We start from the raw sequence: 24,726 nt of genomic DNA on the forward strand, positions 1-24,726 counted from the left end.
CTCCAGAAAAACTCTCAAAGAAGCTTAATTCTGCCCATGCCTGGGGCAGTTGAGCCTGAGAACCCCTGCAGCTGTATCCAAAAAGTAGTCAAGCCATAGAAACAGCCACAAAAAAAGAAAAGAAAAACAACCCTTTTCAGAGCAGGATCCCTGCTCCTCAGGTTTGCCGATCAAGAGCTTAAGTTGTTACATAGCTTTGTGTATCTCCAGGTCCTATGTGCCCTCTTCTTTTCTTCAGGGCCCAGACACTTTAAAGTACTTTGTGCTGTCTGAGCCAAAAAAAAAAAAAAAAAACTGTTTTTTTTTTTTCTTTTTCCATCAGCCCTGCCCCTCTGCACTGGGGCAAAAACCAGCAACTTCAGCTTTTACTCCAGGTTCAGCTGTGCTGGGGGCCTATTTTTAGTAGTCAGAATTTGTTAATTAATTCCATAATTGGAGCTTGGTTGCGCTCAGCCCCTACTGCTCTCAGCCCCTCTGGGAAGCAGGCTGTGGGGGAGGAGCACTGGTCACTGTGGCTTGGGGGACTCATGGTTCTGGGTGTGCTCGCAGCTGGTCAGCTTGTCCAGACTGGGGTACGCTGTGTGTCTGGTCACTGACACAGCTCCAGCAGTAGTTCTGTACTGTTCCTGGCTATTTATTAGCTGCTCTGGAGGATGAACTAAATCCTACATCTCACTAAGCCACCATCTTGGCTTCTGCCCCATGTGAGGATTCTTTTTTTTTTTTTTATTAATTAACGGAAAAAAAGAAATTAACCCAACATTTAGAAATCATACCATTCTACATATGCATTCAGTAATTCTTAACATCATCATGTAGATGCATGATCATCGTTTCTTAGTACATTTGCATCGGTTTAGAAGAACTAGCAACACAACAGAAAAAGATATAGAATGTTAATATAGAGAAAAAAAATAAAAGTAATAATAATAGTAAAAAAAAAAAAAACCTATAGCTCAGATGCAGCTTCATTCAATGTTTTAACATGATTACTTCACAATTAGGTATTATTGTGCTGTCCATTTTTGAGGTTTTGTATCTAGTCCTGTTTCACAGTCTGTATCCCTTCAGCTCCAATTACCCATTATCTTACCCTGCTTCTAACTCCTGCTGGACTCTGTTACCAATGACCAGGTTTATTCTCGAATGTCAGTTCACATCAGTGGGACCATACAGTATTTGTCTTTTAGTTTTTGGCTAGACTCACTCAGCATAATGTTCTCTAGATCCATCCATGTTATTACATGCTTCATAAGTTTATCCTGTCTTAAAGCTGCATAATATTCCATCGTATGTATATACCACAGTTTGTTTAGCCACTCGTCTGTTAATGGACATTTTGGCTGTTTCCATCTCTTTGCAATTGTAAATAACGCTGCTATAAACACTGGTGTGCAAATGTCCGTTTGTGTCTTTGCCCTTAAGTTCTTTGAGTAGATTCCCAGTAATGGTATTGCTGGGTCGTATGGCAATTCTATATTCAGTTTTTTGAGGAACTGCCAAACTGCCTTCCACAGTAGTTGCACCATTTGACATTCCCACCAACAGTGGATAAGTGTGCCTCTTTCTCCGCATCCTCTCCGGCACTTGTCATTTTCTGTTTTGTTGATAATGGCCATTCTGGTGGGTGTGAGATGATATCTCATTGTGGTTTTGATTTGCATTTCTCTAATGGCCAGGGACATTGAGCATCTCTTCATGTGCCTTTTGGCCATTTGTATTTCCTCTTCTGAGAGGTGTCTGTTCAAGTCTTTTTCCCATTTTGTAATTGGGTTGGCTGTCTTTTTGTTGTTGAGTTGAACAATCTCTTTATAAATTCTGGATACTAGACCTTTATCTGATATGTCATTTCCAAATATTGTCTCCCATTGTGTAGGCTGTCTTTCTACTTTCTTGATGAAGTTCTTTGATGCACAAAAGTGTTTAATTTTGAGGAGTTCCCATTTATTTCTTTCCTTCTTCAGTGCTCTTGCTTTAGGTTTAAGGTCCATAAAACCGCCTGCAATTGTAAGTTTCATAAGATATCTCCCTACATTTTCCTCTGTTTTATGGTCTTAGACCTAATGTTTAGATCTTTGATCCATTTTGAGTTAACTTTTGTATAGGGTATGAGATATGGGTCTTCTTTCATTCTTTTGCATATGGATATCCAGTTCTCTAGGCACCATTTGTTGAAGAGACTGTTCTGTCCCAGGTGAGTTGGCTTGACTGCCTTATCAAAGATCAAATGTCCAGGGCGGGCCGCGGTGGCTCAGCGGGCAAGAGTGCTTGCCTGCCATGCCGGAGGACCCCGGTTCGATTCCCGGCCCCAGCCCATGTAAAAAACAAACAAACAAACAAAATATAATAAAATAAGAAAATGTTTAAAGATGTTTCCCTTTCTTCCTCCCTTCCTTCCTTCCATCCTTCCTTCCTTCTCTGTCTTTCTTTCTTTCCTTCCCTTCCTCCCTCTCTCTTTAAAAAAAAAAAAAAAAAAAAAGATCAAATGTCCATAGATGAGAGGGTCTATATCTGAGCACTCTATTCGATTCCATTGGTTGATATATCTATCTTTATGCCAATACCATGCTGTTTTGACCACTGTGGCTTCATAATATGCCTTAAAGTCATGCAGCGCGAGACCTCCAGCTTCGTTTTTTTTCCTCAAGATGTTTTTAGCAAATCGGGGCACCCTGCCCTTCCAGATAAATTTGCTTATTGGTTTTTCTAATTTCTGAAAAGTAAGTTGTTGGGATTTTGATTGGTATTGCATTGAATCTGTAAATCAATTTAGGTAGGATTGACATCTTAACTATATTTAGTCTTCCAATCCATGAACACGGTATGCCCTTCCATCTATTTAGGTCTTCTGTGATTTCTTTTAACATTTTTTGTAGTTTTCTTTATATATGTTTTTTGTCCCTTTAGTTAAATTTATTCCTAGGTATTTCATTCTTTTAGTTGCAATTGTAAATGGAATTCGTTTCTTGATTTCCCCCTCAGCTTGTTCATTACTAGTGTATAGAAATGCTACAGATTTTTGAATGTTGATCTTGTAACCTGCTACTTTGCTGTACTCATTTACTAGCTCTAGTAGCTTTGTTGTGGATTTTTCCGGGTTTTCGACGTATAGTATCATATCGTCTGCAAACAGTGATAGTTTTACTTCTTCCTTTCCAATTTTGATGCCTTGTATTTCTTTTTCTTGTCTAATTGCTCTGGCTAGAACCTCCAACACAATGTTGAATAATAGTGGTGATAGTGGACATCCTTGTCTTGTTCCTGATCTTAGGGGGAAAGTTTTCAATTTTTCCCCATTGAGGATGATATTAGCTGTGGGTTTTTCATATATCCCCTCTATCTTTTTAAGGAAGTTCCCTTGTATTCCTATCTTTTGAAGTGTTTTCAACAGGAAGGGATGTTGAATCTTGTCAAATGCCTTCCCTGCATCAATTGAGATGATCATGTGATTTTTCTGCTTTGATTTGTTGATATGGTGTATTACATTAATTGATTTTCTTATGTTGAACCATCCTTCCATACCTGGGATGAATCCTACTTGGTCATGATGTACAATTCTTTTAATGTGCTGTTGGATACGATTTGCTAGAATTTTATTGAGGATTTTTGCATCTATATTCATTAGAGAGATTGGTCTGTAGTTTTCTTTTTTTGTAATATCTTTGCCTGGTTTTGGTATGAGGGTGATATTGGCTTCATAGAATGAATTAGGTAGTTTTCCCTCCACTTCGATTTTTTTGAAGAGTTTGAGCAGAGTTGGTACTAATTCTTTCTGGAATGTTTGATAGAATTCACATGTGAAGCCGTCTGGTCCTGGACTTTTCTTTTTAAGAAGCTTTTGAATGACTAATTCAATTTCTTTACTTGTGATTGGTTTGTTGAGGTCATCTATGTCTTCTTGAGTCAAAGTTGGTTGTTCACGTCTTTCCAGGAACCTGTCCATCTCATCCAAATTGTTGTATTTATTAGCGTAAAGTTGTTCATAGTATCCTGTCATTACCTCCCTCATTTCCGTGAGGTCAGTAGTTATGTCTCCTCTTCCATTTCTGATCTTATTTATTTGCATCCTCTCTCTTCTTCTTTTTGTCAATCTTGCTAAGGGCCCATCAATCTTAGTGATTTTCTCATAGAACCAACTTCTGGTCTTATTGATTTTCTCTATTGTTTTCATGTTTTCAGTTCCATTTATTTCTGCTCTAATCTTTGTTATTTCTTTCCTTTTGCTTGCTTTGGGATTCGTTTGCTGTTCTTTCTCCAGTTCTTCCAAATGGACAGTTAATTCCTGCATTTTTGCCTTTTCTTCTTTTCTGATATAGGCATTTAGGGCAATAAATTTCCCTCTTAGCACTGCCTTTGCTGCGTCCCATAAGTTTTGATATGTTGTATTTTCATTTTCATTCGCCTCGAGCTATTTGCTAATTTCTCTTGCAATTTCTTCTTTGACCCACTCGTTGTTTAAGAGTGTGTTGTTGAGCCTCCATGTATTTGTGAATTTTCTGGCACTCTGCCTATTATTGATTTCCAACTTCATTCCTTTATGATCCTAGAAAGTGTTGTGTATGATTTCAATCTTTTTAAATTTGTTAAGACTTGCTTTGTGACCCAGCATATGGTCTATCTTTGAGAATGATCCATGAGCACTTGAGAAAAAGGTGGATCCTGCTGTTGTGGGATGTAATGTCCTACAAATGTCTGTTAAGTCTAGCTCATTTATAGTAATATTCAGATTCTCTATTTCTTTATTGATTCTCTGTCTAGATGTTCTGTCCATTGATGAGAGTGGTGAATTGTAGTCTCCAACTATTATGGTATATGAGTCTATTTCCCTTTTCACTGTTTGCAGTGTATTCCTCACGTATTTTGGGGCATTCTGGTTCAGTGCATAAATATTTATGATTGTTATGTCTTCTTGTTTAATTGTTCCTTTTATTAGTATATAGTGTCCTTCTTTGTCTCTTTTAACTGCTTTACATTTGAAGTCTAATTTGTTGGATATTAGTATAGCCACTCCTGCTCTTTTCTGGTTGTTATTTGCATGAAATATCTTTTCCCAACCTTTCACTTTCAACCTATGTTTATCTTTGGGTCTAAGATGTGTTTCCTGTAGACAGCATATAGAAGGATACTGTTTTTTAATCCATTCTGCCAATCTATGTCTTTTGATTGGGGAATTCAGTCCATTAACATTTAGTGTTATTACTGTTTGGATAATATTTCCTCTAATATTTTGCCTTTTGTATTATATATATATCATATCTGATTTTCCTTCTTTCTACATTCTTCTCCATACCTCTCTCTTCTGTCTTTTCGTATCTGACTCTAGTGCTCCCTTTAGTATTTCTTGCAGAGCTGGTCTCTTGGTCACAAATTCTCTCAGTGACTTTTTGTCTGAGAATGTTTTAATTTCTCTCTCATTTTTGAAGGACAATTTTTCTGGATATAGGAGTCTTGGTTGGCAGTTTTTCTCTTTTAGTAACTTAAATATATCATCCCACTGTCTTCTAGCTTCCATGGTTTCTGCTGAGAAATCTACACATAGTCTTATTGGGTTTCCCTTGTATGTGATGGATTGTTTTTCTCTTGCTGCTTTCAAGATCCTCTCTTTCTCTTTGACCTCTGACATTCTAACTAGTAAGTGTCTTGGAGAACGTCTATTTGGGTCTAATCTCTTTGGGGTGCGCTGCACTTCTTGGATCTGTAATTTTAGGTCTTTCATTAGAGTTGGGAAATTTTCACTGATAATTTCTTCCATTAGTTTTTCTCCTCCTTTTCCCTTCTCTTCTCCTTCTGGGACACCCACAACACGTATATTTGTGCGCTTCATATTGTCCTTGAGTTCCCTGATACCCTGTTCAAATTTTTCCATTCTTTTCCTGATAGTTTCTGTTTCTTTTTGGAATTCAGATATTCCATCCTCCAAATCACTAATTCTATCTTCTTTCTCTTTAAATCTATCATTGTAGGTATCCATTGTTTTTTCCATCTTTTCTACTTTATCCTTCACTTCCATAAGTTCTGTGATTTGTTTTTTCAGTTTTTCTATTTCTTCTTTTTGTTCAGCCCATGTCTTCTTCATGTCCTGCCTCAATTTATCGATTTCGTTTTTGAAGAGGTTTTCCATTTCTGTTCGTATATTCAGCATTAGTTGTCTCAGCTCCTGTATCTCATTTGAACTATTGGTTTGTTCCTTTGACTGGGCCATATTTTCAATCTTCTGAGCATGGTCTGTTATCTTCTGCTGGCATCTGGGCATTTAGTCAGATTTCCCTGGGTGTTGGACCCAACAGTTTGGAAGATTTTTCTGTGAAATCTCTGGGTTCTGTTTTTCTTATCCTGCCCAGTAGGTGGCGCTCGTGGCACACGTTTGTCTCACGTGTTTGGAAGGGATCCCCCCCGGTTACTGTTCTCCGCGGCCTGGGGATTTCCGATCCAATTCTCTCAGTTGGTCCGGGGGGCTGTGCGTGGTGGGGGCGCCAGCCGCCGCGGCTTGAGGGGACCCTGTGGCTCCTTTATTAATGCCCCTATTGGTGTTTGGTTGGACCCAGTCCCTGCCACTGTCGGAAATTCCCTCCTCTCCCTGGAGGGGTACCGGTCGCCGGCCGCCGCCCGCGGGGGAGGGGCGTCGGTCGCCGGCCACCACGGCTTGGGTAGCCTTCTGATCCGCGACTCGTAGCTGGTCCAGAAAGCCGCCCGCAAAAGAGCGGCGCCGGCCGCCGCGGCTTGAGAAACTTGCCTCTCCGAGACTCTCAGCCGGCCCGGGAAGGAGGGAGGGAGGAGCTCCGGCCACCAGCTGCCGCTGCTCGGGGGACCGCGCACCGCTCGGGGATCTCACCACAGCAGAGTCTCACAGTCAGTCTAACCAGTCCAGACTGGGGTACGCTGTGTGTCCATTCCCTGCCGTGGCCCCGGGAGCTGTTCTGCACTGTTTCTGTTCACCCAGTAGTTGATCTGGAGGAGGAACTAAGACGCGTGTACCTTACTAAGTCGCCATCTTGGCCCCGCCTTATGTGAGGATTCTTAACCTTGGGTTAGAAATTTGGATTTTATTCTAAATTCAATGGGAGCCATTGAAGGGTAATAAATAAAGGAATTTATTTAAATAAATAAAGGGTTTCAAATAAAAGATGATCTGATTTACATTAAAATAAATATCATTCTGGCTGTTCTGTGGCTAAACAGTTCTAAAAGAAATAAAGGAGTGGCCAGGAGACTAGACAGGATGCAGGTGGCAAAAGACAAATGGAAGTAAAGAGATATGTAAGGAGTCAGGTTATGGTTAGCTGGAGTGCTAACAAGCAGGTCTTGCTCATGAATTAGATGAAGGGAATGAAAAAAATAAATGCATCTAAGATGTCTCCTAGATTTCTGGTTTGAACAACTGAGGGATAATGGGTGACATTTAATGGAATGGGGAAGATCAAAGGAGGAACAAATTGGGGAAGAGCTAGGGAAATCAAGAGTTTTGTTTAGGACATGAGTTATTTGAAATACCTGTGAGACTAGACAGACAAATCATGCTAACTGTTAATAGGCAAGTCTGAAGGTTGAGGCTGGAGCCATGCATTTGGACATCATTGTTTTACAATACTGGGGACTAGATGAGAACACCAAGGGCCTGAGTATAGATGGAGATGAGAATAGTCTAAGAATACAGTCTTTGGAGCCTCTGGCATAGAGTCTGTTGGGGGAAGAGTTCTGCCTGCAGCAGCCAGGCAAAACCCGCTAGTGAAGAGGAAGGTATCTTAGAAGCCAAAGACAGTATTTTCATGAAGAGAGAATACCCAGCTGTTCCAAATGTTGCTGAGAGGTCTAGTAGCAGAAGGACAAAGATAAGAACAGCTTTGGCAACGAGAAGGATATTGGTGACTCTGACTTAAGCAGTTTCTGTGAAGTGGTGGGGAAAGAAGTCAGATTGAGAACAGAAAGGTGCATAAGGAAAAACAAAACTCTTTCAAGATTTGTTTTTCCTGCAAAGGAAGCAGGCAAATGGGCTGGTAGCAGGAGGGGTCAAGGAATATCAAGAGGAAGGGTTATTAGAGGTGGAGAAACTATAGCATGCTGTACCAGTTACAGCGGAGAGTCAAAAGCTGACCATCAGCAAAGGCTGGGGATGAGCACAGAAGCAAGGTTCATGGGTAGATGAGAAGGAATAAGTTCTGATGCCCAAGTGGCAGGGGCATGCCTTTGGTAGCAGCAGGACATTTTACCCAAGTAGGACGTTTTACCCGTGGTAAGAGGAAGAAAGGCAGGGCATATGGAGTAGGTACAAAGTGGCTGGAATTTGGGGGAAGATAAAGGTCAGCACATTCTGGTAGTAGTATGGAGAAAGGATGGTAGAGAGGCAAGGTGGGAGGTAGGAAGGATAAGGAAAGCTGTTATGATAAGCTCAGGCCAAGATGGTGCCCCCAATTATAGTGGCTGTGGGAAGCAGAAACATTTAGTGACCTATTAGATACATAGGTGAGAAAGTATTTGGTTCTGAGTGACATCAGGCCTGTCTCTCTGGGCAGCCATTCACAGACCCAGTGACCCAGATGAAGGTTGGGGTACAGGGTATGAAATCGAGTGACAGTTTAGTTGGGAACATACATGATGCCTGCAGGATATCTAAGCATTGGTGTTCAGGAGTCAAGAGGACCTATGAATCAGGAGCTCAGAGATCTGGCTGAAGACAGAGAAACTTGGTGGATACAGATGAAGCCATGAGAGGGGTAAAATCTGTTAAAGAGAAGGAGAAGGCAAAGGAAGGACCCATAGGCATAAGTGAGTGTAAAATAAGGTCACAGCATTTCAGAAGTAATCAGGATAGCTAGACAGGAAAAATAAGAGCCAAACCAGGACTGAGAAAAACAATAAAAACTATAAAGAACCATAAAAGCCCAGAATCTATTAGCACAAGAAGCAAACAGTAACTGATATATCTAGGTCATCAAGAAAAAGTTAAATTATGTTCAGTGTAATTTACATAATGGAAGGCTACATGGCACATTAAAAAAATTCTCCCAAAAATTGTTAAAAATATTTTAGTCTGGAAAATTCTATTTGAGAGAACATTTCATTTTCTGATACTGGTAAAGGAATAAAACATACATATTAATATCTCTCTCTCTATATATACACTTTACTAATATAATTTTTTTCATAGTTTATGATCTAAGTGTTTAACAATGGGTAACTTTTAAAACGAAACTAAAGGGGAAGGCAGGTCTTCATCCCACTTGCTTTATTAGAGAGCTGCTCAGGAAAGTCCCATTTTTTAATACCTAGTTATAAGAAATAAGGACAAAGAAAAAGAAAGCCCAAGTGAAATCAAGGACACATTTCCTCCCGTGGAGTAAACATGGTGAACATTCTTGAGGTGATTATGCCAGGCTTCAGAACAAAAAGGCTTTTATAGCAGGGTTTATCTTTCCTATTAATTGTTACACACTCCCAGTTTAGAAGATGCTTCAGGCTCTATTTTACATATAAAAGGATACTGGGGGGAGTTTAAAGAAGTATCTTGGAAATATACCCAAAGAGCTGATTTCTATTCTTGGGTTAAAAAGAAGGGTACATTCATTATTATCTCTTAATTCAAATTAAGCAAGGGTCTGTGATTCAAGCTTCACCACCTGATTGCTTCTCTGTATTTCCATCAAATGCCTTTCACCATGACAAACACTAAGCCCATCAGAACTCCAATGGGATGAGAAGTGAGGCCTATAGAGATGTTCTTGTCACCACAAACTTAATAACTGATGCACCGTGCCACTTCCACTTAATTTCAAAATGATTTCAGGAAAACATCCCTCAATCCTTAAAATTCCTGAAGGCCCAGCCAAGAGCTCGACAGATCGAACTGTCTCTGTGAAAGCGTAAGAATGGTGTGTTCTGAGAATCCTACTACTTATTATCAAGAAAAGAAAGCTAGGTTGAGTTTGCTGACCTAAGAAATTCAAGCTTGTCCCCTGGGGCAGAAGCAGGTAGAGATCTCTGGCAGAACTGAAATTAGATCAGGCAAGGACCAGAGAAGGGAAATGTTTCAGCTGGCTTTCCAGTCTCCTCCTGCAGATCATTCAGAAATGGCTATCATTAAACAATTTGCCAGGAGACTGAGATGTATTTGTAATCCTCAGCCTCAACTAAGGAGAAACACTTCCTTCTCAATCAAAAGTATCCAGCACTTCAAGTTTTTTCCTTCCTTACATATCTTAGAAGTTAAACACTTCTAGGTTTTTCCATAGTTTAATTTATATATAGGGTTCAGGCATTCACTCCACAGTCTTGCTTCATTTGAGATAAGTAAAAAATACTGCAGGAATAGGGGTGCACTGGTGGTTCAGTGGTAGAATGCTCGCCTTTCATGTGGGAGACCCAGGTTTAATTCCTGGACCATGCACACCCCCCCCCCCCCCCAAAAAAGGGCACAAGAATAAATGAGATCGACCAGAATGGTGGTAAAATTCAAAATTAGCAAAAATCAAAAGAAAGAAGTTTGAGTGTAATTAGAAAAAACTGGTCATTAGGTAATAAAGAAGTGTGACTAAATTATTAACATAAAAATTATACCTAGCATAGCAGTGACAAAAAAAGAGCTGCCCTTCAGCAACAGGTATCAAAAACATTTTTAACAGGCACCTAGATCAACAATGACATCTTTTGTCTTTAGGACAAATTTCTTGATCAAGACAAGAACAAAAAGAAACATGTCTACAGAGGTTCACTGTGGTGCTTTATAGTGAACTATTACATATCAAATGCCCAATGGCAGGAGAATCATTAGGTAAATTATAATACACAATAGAATACCATGTAGTCATTTAGAATCATGGAGACTATTATATACTCTGCTAGGTGAAGATGTTCCCTCGACTATTCAGTGAAAAAAGGTTACAGAGCAACAGGTACATTAAAACAGCATTTATCTATAATTATATAAATATGCTTATAAAAGGTCTGAAAGAACGTTCCCACTATAGTTAGTGATGGGATTTCAGGTGATGCTTATTTTCTTCTTTGTATTTTTCTTTTTTTTTTTTGCATTGGCAGGCACTGGGAATCGAACCCAGGTCTCTGGCATGGCAGGTGAGAACTCTGCCTGCTGAGCTGTACTTTTCTACACTGATTTCTTTAATGATATGAACACATTTTTACAAAAAAAACTCCAGTTATCTTTGCTTAATAAGATGGGTCCTAAATATATTTTTCTTTAAAAATAAACAATGAAATATTTAAACAAAGAAATACCCCTTATGCCATGGTAAGGTTAAAATAAATTTTAAAACTTCATCTCTGTGTTAATAATTTTTTTAACTTAAATCTCTGGAAAATTTAAAGCAATCACAACCAGAATAAGTAAGAATGTTTCACTCTTGGTTACAAATTTTATGTCTCTTTTATTAACTATTGAGGTTTTAGCGCCTATTAAGGGCAGGAGCTATACATTATCTGTAAATTCTAATGGCATCAAGTATGACGAATATATTATACACAAGTCACGGTAAGCATTAGCAATGGATGATTCCGACCTGTACTTTGAGATGATAACCTTATCATAGACAACAATCCACAGGCAGTTATTAAAATAGCAAACTCCCTTCTATAAAGCTTAAAATCCTAACATTCAGGAATTATTTATATCCCTAATGATTTTCCCTTCTAAGAGGAGGAAAAAAACAACATAGTCTAACCATAAATATGCATTATCTCTTCAAAAATCCTTTCAAATATCAATATCTAGGACAAATAACAAAAGATACAAAAACTAAAAAGTTCCTGTTCTTGAATAACATGACCAACTGTAACTGGCATATTTATTTTTTGTATAATTAGAAACTTAACAGTTAGAACCACAACAGTTCCTTATTTACCAACTGAAGAGCATTTTTTTAGAATATTCTCTAAACTTAAAATGCCTACCCTGATAAAAACAACTGAGTCAATTGACCTGGTGAATGTGCACTCATTGGCCCAAACATGTCAGTTGTCCAGTATCTGCTCATTTGCATAGCTGCATTAGGAGGCCATAAACCCTTTAGGAAGTTTAAACTTTTTCCATAATTAAGTTGCTGTGATAAAATAAATGCAACCTCAATCACAATCAAATGAGAAAAAAACACCATAGTTCAAAGTAATCAATGAATATATACTGAACAATGAAGCCAAGCTTACTGGTTAGGGTAGGTAGGGGCAGCTGGTGAAACGAGCTGGGAACTTGTGTTGATTTCTAATGAATGGAGGGAGAGTCCCATCCTAAATTCTGGGCAAATTTATCTGCTTTGGTCTGCTAACAAGATAGTTTCAGCAGCTCTTCTTATGTGGAACTTCTGATTAAATGATATGGCATTATGTAAAACAGAAAATTATATTTATATTCAGGTGTTACATATGTTCTATGTTAAAATAAATTCCATAACTTCTGAATAAACAAAGAGTAAATTCAAAATATTTTTAACAAACTAAAGAGGGTTTTGCTTTAAGCTTTTCTAACATGTTCCGTTTTGGGCCAGCAGATGTAGCTGTGAATTAAAACAGGAAAAGTAACCACTTCTGTTAACCTGCTCTAGAGTAGCCATTAGATGGCACCCTGTTTTTTTAAAGGTGAATTAATATTGGAAATGTGACACAATTCAAAGTACCTGTCAACAATTATTTGACACTGGAATTGACTTCAGCTTAACTGCATTTATCTAGAATGAGCATCGCAATTATTTATTGATTATGTAGACTTGGACAGTTTCTGTTTAACATTTTCTCTCAGACTGCTTTCCTTAGCCATAGAAAAACATTTCCCAATAAGAGGTAATAAATGGTTATAAAAGTTCATCACTGGACTCAGCACAGCCTTCTAATTATCATCAAAACTCTAAATGCAGAGCTGAAATATACCACATCACTCTCTGCAAGCCTCAGAGCAGGGTCAGAAAATAAGAAATTTGCTTGGCAAGTCAACAAGTAAGGCTTAGAACCTATGCCTTAGCACAGTGCTGGCTCAGGGTAGGTCCACAAGTATATTCAGAATGATCAAGCAAACAAATCAATATATACTACTGCCTTTAAATAAAGCAGGATTATTTTTATTGAGTTTCCAACTTGTGACCTGCCATACAGAATCTGTACCTGTCAATCCCCAAGGTCACATGAGCCAATTCCTAAAATAAACCATATATATATACACACACACACACACCCTTGAAAAGGTATTAATCTGTTCGTTGGATTCATTTTTCTTTGTGATTTTCCAGACATGGAGCCAGACATGGAGACCAAATGCATATGCCTAACGACGTATTTACAGGGAAAGAGAGTGTATTTGCATTCTCCCTTTTTAATAAAGGACAAAGAGGATGAAACATAAAAGGATTCCAAGTACCCTTATATTCAACAGTGCTAATGAAAAAAGAAGTTTCCTCCCCAAAATATTTTATTTTATTTAGGCAATAATCCTCTTACTAGTCTTATTATACAAAGTCCACATTCTAGAAACTAAAATAGCATAGTCTAGCCCATAAAGCACAAGTTCTCAAGTGTATAATTTAAGCTAAATAATGTAATTTTCTTGGTCTATGAAAATTTGGATTGATTCATTCTTGTAACTCTTCTAAATAAAAGGTTATTCACATTTTCAAATACCTTAAAATTTTACTATTCAGTTTATGACCTTTTTCTAAACAATGGGAACATTACCTATCAATTCCATGCAGTCAATGTAAAGTGCTAACATTCAGTTGTTTTATTAGAAACTAAGATGTTTTGTGAACATCTAGACAGTTGTGCTTTATTTATAAATTCTGTAAACCACAAATTGGTAAAAATAAAATCTAGCACAATTTTTAAAAGCTAATTATCTGTATTGTAAAGTAGTACATAATATTAAAGAAACAAACAGAAAAGTGAAATAAAAAATACACCCATATGCACATAATTCATTCATGTCTGCCACATGAATTTCCTTGTTTTCAAAAAACTGCTAATATATTTTATATAGATACAGCCATATAATTCTGTTTTTCATTTACCATTATATCCTGCTGAACACAAGTTAAAAGAAGTTCTTTTCTATTAATGGAAAAGGATGGCCAGTCTTATATCAGAGTGATGTTAATCATCATGTTGGGAGATGAGGCCTACACTTACAGATTCCTAGAAAAACCTGCTGAGTTATCAAGAACCAAATTCATTACCTTCTTCCCCTACACCAGCCCATGCACCTATTCTGTGGTTTTGTATCTTCTGTAAGGGAGGTAAAGTTGGAAAAAACATAGGTTTTGAAGACCGTCAGATGTGGGTTCAAGTCTTGGCTCTGCCAATTACAGGCTCTGTGATCTTGGGCAAGTGATTTAACCTCTCTGAGCCTCAATTTTCTCATTTATAACACAGGGGATATTAATAGCTGCTTCATAGTTATTGTGAAGATTGAATAACCTACTATGTCTAAAATATCTGTTACAGTGCCTGAAATGAATAAAGAGATTTTATTCTGGCCAAAAACAAAATTGGGGAAACAGAAATCATCAAAAATCTTCTGTCACTGTGTTCCAAAACAGTGATCAAACTATGTGCAAATTTGAAAGTAAGGAAGATTTAGGCTGCAGGAAGTAGAATAAGCAATTCAGATACATAAAACAAGATTATAGTTAACTTACGCTGTGAACTCCTAAAGCCTTCCAGACTGCAAAGCTGATCACACCAACTCCACACCATGCATAAAGTGAACCCCAACCCAATGCTCGCAAGGCAAGGGAAGATCCACTCTCTGGTAAGGCCACTGTGGCCATACTTCCCTGAAAGGAAGAAAGAAAGGCCAAGATAAAAATAATCAGTTTAGAAAACATAAATACTTGGGGAGTATTTGAAATTAACTACTCTGTGTAAGCACCATGATATTGGGAAGCCAGACCAACCAAAGTTCAAGCACCTGCTTTGCTGCTTAATAGGTGTATGGCTTTAGACAAGTCACAGTCTCTCTGAGAGGTAAAAGATCTCTGTATATATTAGCCATATACAGAGTAGAAGCTACATTTTCCCTCACTTTCACATTTTTTTCTAATTCAAATTAAGGCATGTGCATATGGGAATTGAATTTAACAAATCACACTGCAGTATCAGCACAATAAAACAAAAATTATTTTCTAAATGAAAATTCAGTATTTATAGTAGCTTTTCTGTCTGAAGACATGGGTACCCCTAAACGTTGAATGGGTACCAGTACCCTTTGAGAAAACAGGTGATGAGAATTATCTATTATTCAGACATAGGAACTATCACAAGCAAATTGTTCAAAGTTTCTCAGATAGTCAACTGTGTACCTAAGAATAAGATTCATGTCTTTAGCTTTTATTCAGTTTAATCCTGGGATGTATCTAATATAAATCAAACTGATTTGTAAGAAAGAATGTTCAATTCAGTTATCTCCCCTAGAGAGTATTCTTATTTCATATAAGATTTTGATTTTTTTCATTACATCACAGAAATACTTGGCTTATTTTTATAAAGTATACAATATATATTTTAAAAATACTTTCTTTGGCAATCTCAGAAGCTGTATCAGAGAGATGAATGATGAAGTTCTCTTAAACTGCTCACTACATAAATGGGTCCTGAAATAACTTATAGTTATTTGAAAGATTTTTTTTCATGCATGATATAAGACAATTATTTTATTTTTATAAGTAAACTATGTGATTGTATACATCAATTCTGTATTTTCTTCAATTATTCTAACCAAATAGACATAAAATCACATTATTTTCACTCATAGCACCTCATTTAATCTCACAGTCATTTTATTAGACTGATGTTATACAAATATGAAATGCACCAGTGTAAAAAAAAAATCTTGAACTATTTTAATAGATAAGCCAAAGAAACTTAAGGGTGGATTCTTTGGCCATCTTAGCTGGCTGCTTCCTCCTTCTGTTTACTCAAAGAATGACAAAGAAAAATTAACATTTATTTAGTACCCTACTATTGCTTTTTCAATACCCAGTTTCACAGCATGAGACTCAGTCATGACAATGAAAATAAGACATAAAGGCAATGATTATCATCTTCTTGAAATAATAGCTGTGAAGGCAGTGCACAACTGAAAAGCTGATCATTCCAAAGTCTTTTTGGTTTGCAATTTGATTATGTATTATAATTAATACCTAGGTCCCCAGGCCAGTGGACGAAAGTCTATTTAAATAAAAATGCTGCTTAAAATAATATCATTTATTCCCCAGAAGTAACCAGGGATGGCGAGTGCCAAATTGGGTGTTTAATTTACCTGTGCCTCCAGTTTCCCAATTTGTCAAGGCAACAACAGTCCAACATAGTACCTCATAGGGCTGTGATGGGGATGAAGTGAATAAAGCCCTTAGAACAGCACCTACCATCTGGTAAGCACTCCAATATTAGAGAATATTATTAGTGTTAGAGAACAGCTCCAGGCAGAAACTTTGAAGTCCTCTGCCCAGAGGTATTCTTAAACTGCTGCTTGCTCAGTATAAACTCATTAGCCACTTATACAGACTCTCTGAGTTTTTCTACAAAACATTTCATCCCTAAAATAGAGTCTGGATAGATAAGGATTCAATGCAAGTTATTTTCCCAGAGTGGAAAAGAACCTTAAATATTTAACTATCCAGAACAATGGTTCTCAAACTGTTTGGTCTCAGGATCTCTTTACACTTGGATTCCAAAGAGTTTTTAGTTATATGGGTTCTACTGATCAATATTTAATGTATTAGAAATTTAAACTAAGAAATTTTAAAAATTTAATTATAAACATAAATCTATTTTTAATGAAAAAACTATTCTCTAAAACAAACAAAAAATTTAGTTTAGAGAGGCAATGTCTTACATTTTTGTTACTCTTTTAAATATCTGGCTTAATAGAAGACAGCTGGATTTCCATATCTGCTATTGTATTTAGTTTGTTACAATATGTTGTTTTAGTTCACGTATAAGAATAAAATCTGGCCTCACACAAACTATGTGGTTGGCAAAGGGAGGGGTATTTTAACAGCCTTCCTTCCTTGACAGGACACCAAAACCTGACACATGGTAGTTTCTTAAGGGTTAGTTGCAATGTGTATTCTGAAATTGTTAACAGTAAATTTTTTTGTACTCTGTTACATCAAAATCCACTGGTCTATTTTATACTTGGAATGGATCTTTTACCCACTAATGATGATCATTTAGAAAAAAATAATTTGGTTTATGAAGTAGGCAGATCTTACAAATGTTGACACCTTTATTAAAACAACTATTTAAAAAACCCACATTGTTTAGTATCACCATCAATTTCCTCAGAAAAGCTGGTAAGTATTGATAGTTGTAAAAGCTCACAGTGGCGGATTCAGGTTCTTCAAAATTATAATTTTTACTTGAAATTTTGAATTTTATCATAGGCAACAACACGAGTTAGTTACTTGAAGAGACACTTTGTTCTTTTTTGAGAAAATGCCTGCCACATATCCACTTCTGAATAACTACAGCTTGTTAAGTTGTTCTTTCCAGTAAAAATAGTATTTTGTGGAAAAAATTTGAAAAGGGGCTAGTTTAGCTTACAACTCAATCACATAACTGCTTTTCCTTGAGAAAAGTATCATACTTCAATTTAGAATGGATATGCTTCATGCATACTTAACATTTTTGCACACAGAATCTTAGAAAGACATATACTCAAGGGTTGAGTATATACATAGCATTACCCGAATCAATGTTATGAACTTCATGGGTCATTTTCCCCCCTATAATTTAGAATATTTTTAGAGCAGAAATATATCTTGTGTAAGGAAACAGTGAAACCTTATTGATAGTGGTTCTTCAACAGTGACATTTTGGTTTATTTCTGAGCCTAAGCTATCATGTTAAGTTTTGGATCACCTATCTTTTTGAGAATCTGATGGAAAGATAGGGATTCTCTCCCAGAAAAATAATAAATATAATAAAATAAAAAATAATAAATAATAAATTATTCATTTATTAAAATGAATAATTTTACTGCTTCAACAAGGATATTCTTAATCAATATTAGCTTTTTTTTCACACTACAGGTACATGGCAATGTAGGACACAATAACTGCTAAGTAGTTTGGTGCCACTGCCTTGATCATGCCAAGGCAACAGAGCCTTCACCTGTCATTGCCTTTCTATCATCAGTGCAAATGTCTTAGTATTATGAACATAATTTTGTCCTTAAGGTCCCCAAAAGGGCCTCAAGGATCCCCAGGGATCCATGGACCATACTTTGAAAACCACTGTCCTAGATCATTAAAAGGCATGTGTGATGCTCAAATTTTAGAACCACAAAATAGAAGGCAAAATTGTGAATATATATAGATGTGCCTTTTTTATTTTTCTGGGAGAGAATCCCTATCTTTCCATCAGATTCTCAAAAAGATAGGTGATCCAAAACTTAACATGATAGCTTAGGCTCAGAAATAAACCAAAATGTCACTGTTGAAGAACCACTATCAATAAGGTTTCACTGTTTCCTTACACAAGATATATTTCTGCTCTAAAAATATTCTAAATTATAGGGGGGAAAATGACCCATGAAGTTCATAACATTGATTCGGGTAATGCTATGTAAGCCCTCAAAAGTATTCAAAGGGGAATCTAAACACTCTTTAAAATTTGGTCTCTTGCCATGATAATATTCTAAGGCTTAGGTATCATTATTAGTGTAAATATAAGTGGAAATGTAATTCAGCTGGTTTCTAATCCCATATAACGCTTTTTCTACATAACACATATCAAATTATAACTATATAGTTACTTGTGTCAATACTTGCTTAATATCTGTCAGATCCTAAGGTTCCTGAGAAGCAGATGTTTTGTGCATTTGTATCCCTCGCACCTGTCTAGGACAGTGACTGACACATAAAAGGTCCTTAGTAAACGTCTGTTGAAGCAACGAAGTAATGAAAAATTTAAAAAACCAATGGAGTGGGAGGAAAGACAGGGCAGTGCCTAAGGAGAAGTAACTACAAGTAAACGTGAAGAATATTCCTTCTTCAGGAATGAGATACCCATGACCACAGCAGAGTGACTTTCAATCTAGCTCAAGTAAGGATTTTCTTCCTTAAATAGGTAATAATCAAAGTTTATAGTCATTCAACCAAAATGTACTATGGGACTGTCAGGGACTGGGACTGTAGCAGCAAAGAAGTATGCATGGTTCCCATGCTCAAGGAGCCAAAAATACTATTTTAAGACACATTTAACATCTCTGGAGTAGAGATGCCTCTTACAATCAGTGAAGAGTTGAACTGGCATCATGTTTACTTTCTCAAGTAGTACATAAAATATTGAAGCATCTTACAACTGATGAGAAATTACTTTAGATTTAAAATGATGTTGTGAATAGGAAATGTACTGGATGAGCTTTCAGAGTCTTGTTCTATAAAATTTAAAGAAGCACAGAATTAAGTACTTCTTTTAAGATGAAAATAAAGACCACTGATGAATTTGTACACTTCTTGAATCTATGAGATGTGTACAGATTTACTTCTTAAAGCAATATGAAAGATTACCAATATGTATTTTTTAATTTCTTCTATACAAAATAGCTACCATTTATTGTAAACAGTAACAATGCTGTGCGTGGATTCTGTGTCACAAACCTTATTGAACCATTCAGGGTTTTTCTTTTTAGCCAATGATAACGTTGTAACAAATCCGGCTAGCATTCCCGCCGCAGCAACAGTACCAAGGAAAATTCCACCTGCCAAGAGTTGGGAATGGGGGTCGGGAGTGGGGAAATGGGGGTGTGGGAGAGAGATTAAAGAAAACAAACAACCCGAAGTTAAAAAGATGTACACAAGTAAGTTTCAAATACTTCTAAAATTACATTCAAAGTCACTTTTGGGATCTGAAAAGTGATCTGATAGCTCTTGCCAAAGATAAATTATAACGGCTGTGAAACCTGCGTGACCCCATGCCTCAAGTTCCAGGAGTCATCCTGAGGTGATGTTCCCAAGTTGCACAGTATGGGCGCAGGGTCTCTTCCCCTCTTCCCCGGGCCAGCAGCGTGAGGTACGTTCAAGGGGGAAAAGAGTGGGAATTAGAAAAGGAAAGAGGGTCTGAGGAAAACTGCAGAGAAGGGATGGGAAATCGAGGCCCGAGCAGGGGTACAGCTCATGGTCTGTGTTCCCCTTACGGAGAATCCATCAGCACCGCGACTCACCCGGCCCAGCCTCCGACCCCTACGAGCTAACCTCATGGACGAACCCAAGCCCAGGTCTCTCAGGGCGGATGTGGGTGGTGAACCCGCCCAAAACCATCACCTCACCACACCTTTAAACAGAAACAGCCGGTCGTCGGTGGTCCTCGTAGTCTCCAATCCGGAGGACGAATCCCCAGCCGCAGAACCCGCCGCCTCCATCTTTCAGTCTCGAATATTGCGTACGACGCCAAATGGGGCCGAGTGGACACGATCACAAGGCACAGGAGAAACGTTCCGTTGCCTCCGCCGCCTGTGCAACCTGAGTTTGGGCTCGGGTAACCGGTGGCGCAAATTCTTTCTCTTTTCCGCCGCGGGCACGAGGCTGCGTGATGTGTACGGAGCGCACCGCCGGGCGCGGCGGCCTTCCAGGTCTTCTCTCTCAGAGGATTAGTTGTCTCCTCAAGGTAATGGTCGCTGCACTTGAATATTTGATCTGTTTGAAACAATGCTCAGTCGTGCCTGTAGGAGGCAGTGAGGGGTCGCAGATGGCTCCAGGATCTCACGCCCAGCCGGGTTTGAGACCCTGGAGTTCTGTTTCCTGATGAGCCTGGTATTTTGTCCGAGGGTTTGGCCAGCGCTAGCGTCCACGGCTCTCAAACGCAGGCTTCATTCAGTATGTTCTCTGTACTTTTCTGGGAAATTGCCTAACAGCCGTCACTTTTCTGTGCTAGTGACAAGTTTTACCCCTGGAAGAGATCCCGCCTTCGGGCTCTGTGGTGATGCGCCTCTTTCCTCGTGCTTTGATTAACGGGCTTGCTTGGGGGATTGGATGGCTGGCAGGGTGAACTGAAGCGAACTGTATAACCTCCGGGAAGAGCCGGGGACCACTCTAAGGGTTTGTTAACTCTGAGCTTCAAGGTTGCCCGAGAGCTGTTCTTGCTGGGAAACGTTAGCAGCCAGCAGACTGACCTGATCTCCCACAGTCTGGAAGGCTGATTTGCAAACGGTGATCATTCTGTATATGGCCATTCAGGGGCTGGTAGTCATGGAAAACCTTTTCAGCCTCTCAGACACAAACACATGAGACCAGCTATTCGTTCTCATCACTTTAGACCATGAGTTCTTTGAGGGGGGATACGGGTCTTAATCTGTTTTTATATTTGCCTGCTCTCAGCATTATTACTGAGTAATAATGTGCACAATTAATTCATATTGGATGAATGAGTGAATGAATGCATCAGATTTTTAATCTGATAAATGCAGTTACTAGCTCAAATCTGGATTCAGTTCTTAAACCACTTCTCCACTATGTGAACTTCGTTGCATTAATTAGCCTCTCCGTTCCTCCGAGTTTCCTCATCTGTAAAATAAACATAGTAGTACCTACCTCATAGAGTTGTGAGCATTAAACTAAGCAGTGTATATACAGAAGTCAGCATAGCTCCCAGGCACACATAGATATTCAGTAAATTAGTGCTAATAATTATCATGCTCTGTTCCAAAGGGCCTCAACCCTGGTTATTTTGTTTTAAAGTAATGTATACTCTGAAGATTCAGAGCAGGGCTTGGACACCAGCAAGTTTAAAATCTCTGTGGGCATGTCTGATGATCAGCTGGGATTGCGAACAGCTGTCTTAGGTTTCTCTGTGGATGGAATCACACAAAATTTATTTGATGTTTGGATTCCTTGGAAACACAATTTCAGAGTTGGTAAATGCTGTCTGACTTGTTTGAAAGTCTTAAGGGCCTGATTCCTCTTGGCCATAAAAAATAGTGACAGTGGCAGCCAACTTGTACCGAGTGCTTTCTATGTATCTATCCATCTGCTTTACAAACATTCTCTCCTTAAACTCAGAGAGACCCAGAAACTTGCTTGCGCTCACAGAGCTTTAAGAGGCAGAACCAGGATTTACAAGTATTATCTGTTTAAGTCCTTAAATACCACCAGGCCAGTGCTTCTCAAGCTTGAGCCTGAATCAGAATCACCTGGAAGGGATCCTTAAACACAGGTCGGTGGGCCCCATCCCAGTGTTTCTGATTCAGTAGGGCTAGAGGTGGGTCTGAGAATGTGCATGCCTAACCAGTTAACAGGTGAGACTCGTGCTGCAGGTTCCACTTTGAGAACTACTTCTCTAAGTCTTACTCTTAATATTTACACCGCTTAAAATGCCCACCGTCCACTTGAACACTTGGAATTCTGTTCTAAAACTGCCTCGAGGAAAATGCAGCCTCCCCAGCTGTCCATCCTGCTGTTCCCTCTCCCAAATAACACAAAAACTTAATTTTAAGAATTATATTTCTATTTACTGAAAGGAACAGAAGGGAGATAACATCAAATCTAGGGAAATTTTAAAAGTCCTATACTCTTTGTTTTGATTTAGTAATGCAAACCCTGTTGCACCTGTCTCTGCTTTTACTTAAGAAGATGCAGCTCACAAACTTCTGCGTTCTCTAACTTCCCAAAGTAAAGGCAGTTTCCCTGCTTTATTTCCCCCTTACACCTATGCCTGAAGAGGCAATTAAGACAAAACAATAGGTACTCCTTAGCCTTAGGTGGACAATTTGCATTTTGAGTATCCTAGTTTAATAAGCACCTTGAGAGGAGGAACTGATCGCTGCTCCCACTTCTCACTGTCCCCAGGCCCCTGCCACACACTCTCTTTGTCCTAGGTGATGGGACAATGGTGTTTCCAGGGACTGAAAGTCTGAGTAGTGGCGTGTTCCTGGTGCTGAGATTGTTGTAGGACAAAGGCTGTGGAAGTTTTTGCCAACACACTTAATAACCAATTCCTGAGACACTGGAGTTTCAAAGAGAGGAAGAGTTTATTACTAGGTGCGCAGTAGGAGAGCAGATGGCCTAGCAGCCCAAAATCTGTCTCCCCAAACTGCAGCGATTCTGATAGTTTTTTACAGAAAAAGATGGGCAGGGTTTAGGATAATGAGTGCAGTGGCCTCAGATGATGTAATTAGAGGTACTCTACTTATTGCACAGAGACATCTTTGGTTACAGATAAAAAAATGGAGGAGTATTTTAATGAGGTATAGGTGATTGTAGGTTAAACTCTAAGCTATTGTGCATGTCAGGTGGGCCCACTTTGGTTAGATCCAGTCTCAGTCATCAAGATAACTTTGGGCTTGGGGTGGGTTAATTCTGGGCTGACCTAAGACCTTTCACTAATAAACATTAGAGGCTGTCTTTAGTGATCACAAGACCCTAAAGATGAACGAGTGGACAAATGGGTACGATAAAAAGTAGTCACAGGTTTTTACTATCACAGGGGCAGAAGATAAGAGCTATACAATCATTATCAGAGATCAAGGCAGCTGGATTACAATTGTAATCTCTGGATTACAGATTTCAGGAATTTCCCTCTGTCTACTCCAATATACCAGAAAATAAAAAGGAATATCTATATAATGATTCAGTAATCAAAATCATCCCTTAAATCCTGATTTCTTGGTTACAGTATGACATTAACTTATACAGAATATTAAGATTTCATTTCTTATTCTACATTCTATATCAAATAAATCTGAATTAGGTTATTTAAATAAACTGACTAGACAGATGAAATTAGATGGTATGCTATAGAAAATTTAAATTTTGGGCAGAATAAATATTTTTCTTTTTGTCTCACATAAAATGTTAAAGCTTTAAAATACAGACAATATTATTCTTTAGCTTGTATATTTATCTACCTTAGTTTTAACCAAATCAGTTTCAGCATATCCTTAATCAGAATTTGATCTTTTTCATTTTGTTTTGTTTTTTTCTTAACAGTTGCCATATGGAGTTATGCTGACCTTCAGAGCTGGAGAACTAAATCTGAGTCCCATGTGACATACAGATACTTACAGTTCCAGGGAACTACTAGGCTATACAAAAAGCAAAGCATTTCAGGATACTAAGATAACAGTTAAAATTTTATAATCTAAGTTCTAATTTTTATAAGCATTTTTAAATGAAGCTACTTTCAGGAATAAAAACTATTTTATATTAACAATCCATAGCAGAAGTTTTGTTCTGCTTCACTTTTACACATTTCCAGAGTTATGTTAATTAACAGATAAAAATATAATTTATATATTTATCCTGGCATTTAATGGAGCACTGACCTTTTGCTGACCATATATACTTTTAGAGAAGTATTAGAGCAAAGCAGTGCAACTGATAATTTGGCTCTTTTTATGATCTGTAGCTTTTTAAGAATAACTGAAACCATGACTAACAATTCTATACCATTCCTTAACATCATACAGATTAGTATCAGGATATAACATAAACAATGAGAACATTGTCAAACTTAAGGAATTTTATACAGTCTCTAAATATATGAATGATATTATTTTATCTATACAAATTTAACCAGCAACAGGATAGAAAATCTCTTTTAACCACTTTAATGCTTCCCAAATACCTCCTATGCAATAAGTTAAGCTATTTTAGCAATTTACCTATGGAAGGTGAAAGAACAAATTATTTTTAACAGTAGTTCCCTTAACAGTGAGAAGACTTGTTTTCTGAACCAGAGATGATAATGTCAGCATAAACATTAACAAGGATGTTGTATATAAATATATATAAATAA

General features: G+C 37.9%; 2 protein-coding genes across 2 annotated transcripts in view; one reads left to right on the forward strand and one right to left on the reverse strand.

Moving 5' to 3' along the window:
• Positions 1-20,568, reverse strand: part of TMEM242 (transmembrane protein 242) — a 41,454-nt gene extending 20,886 nt beyond the window's left edge. Inside the window, exons 1-3 of the mRNA XM_077149349.1 lie at positions 20,269-20,568; positions 19,596-19,696; positions 14,628-14,765 (exon numbers count right to left, since the gene is read on the reverse strand). Coding sequence (XP_077005464.1) covers positions 14,628-14,765; positions 19,596-19,696; positions 20,269-20,356 — 327 coding nt within the window. The 5' untranslated portion in view covers positions 20,357-20,568. The remainder of the gene's footprint in view (positions 1-14,627; positions 14,766-19,595; positions 19,697-20,268) is intronic.
• Positions 20,256-24,726, forward strand: part of ZDHHC14 (zDHHC palmitoyltransferase 14) — a 417,907-nt gene continuing 413,436 nt past the window's right edge. Inside the window, exon 1 of the mRNA XM_077149346.1 lies at positions 20,256-20,601. The gene's annotated coding sequence lies outside the window, so the exon portion shown is untranslated. The remainder of the gene's footprint in view (positions 20,602-24,726) is intronic.

Source organism: Tamandua tetradactyla, chromosome 2 (assembly GCF_023851605.1).
Source record: "Tamandua tetradactyla isolate mTamTet1 chromosome 2, mTamTet1.pri, whole genome shotgun sequence".
Classification (NCBI taxonomy): domain Eukaryota; kingdom Metazoa; phylum Chordata; class Mammalia; order Pilosa; family Myrmecophagidae; genus Tamandua; species Tamandua tetradactyla.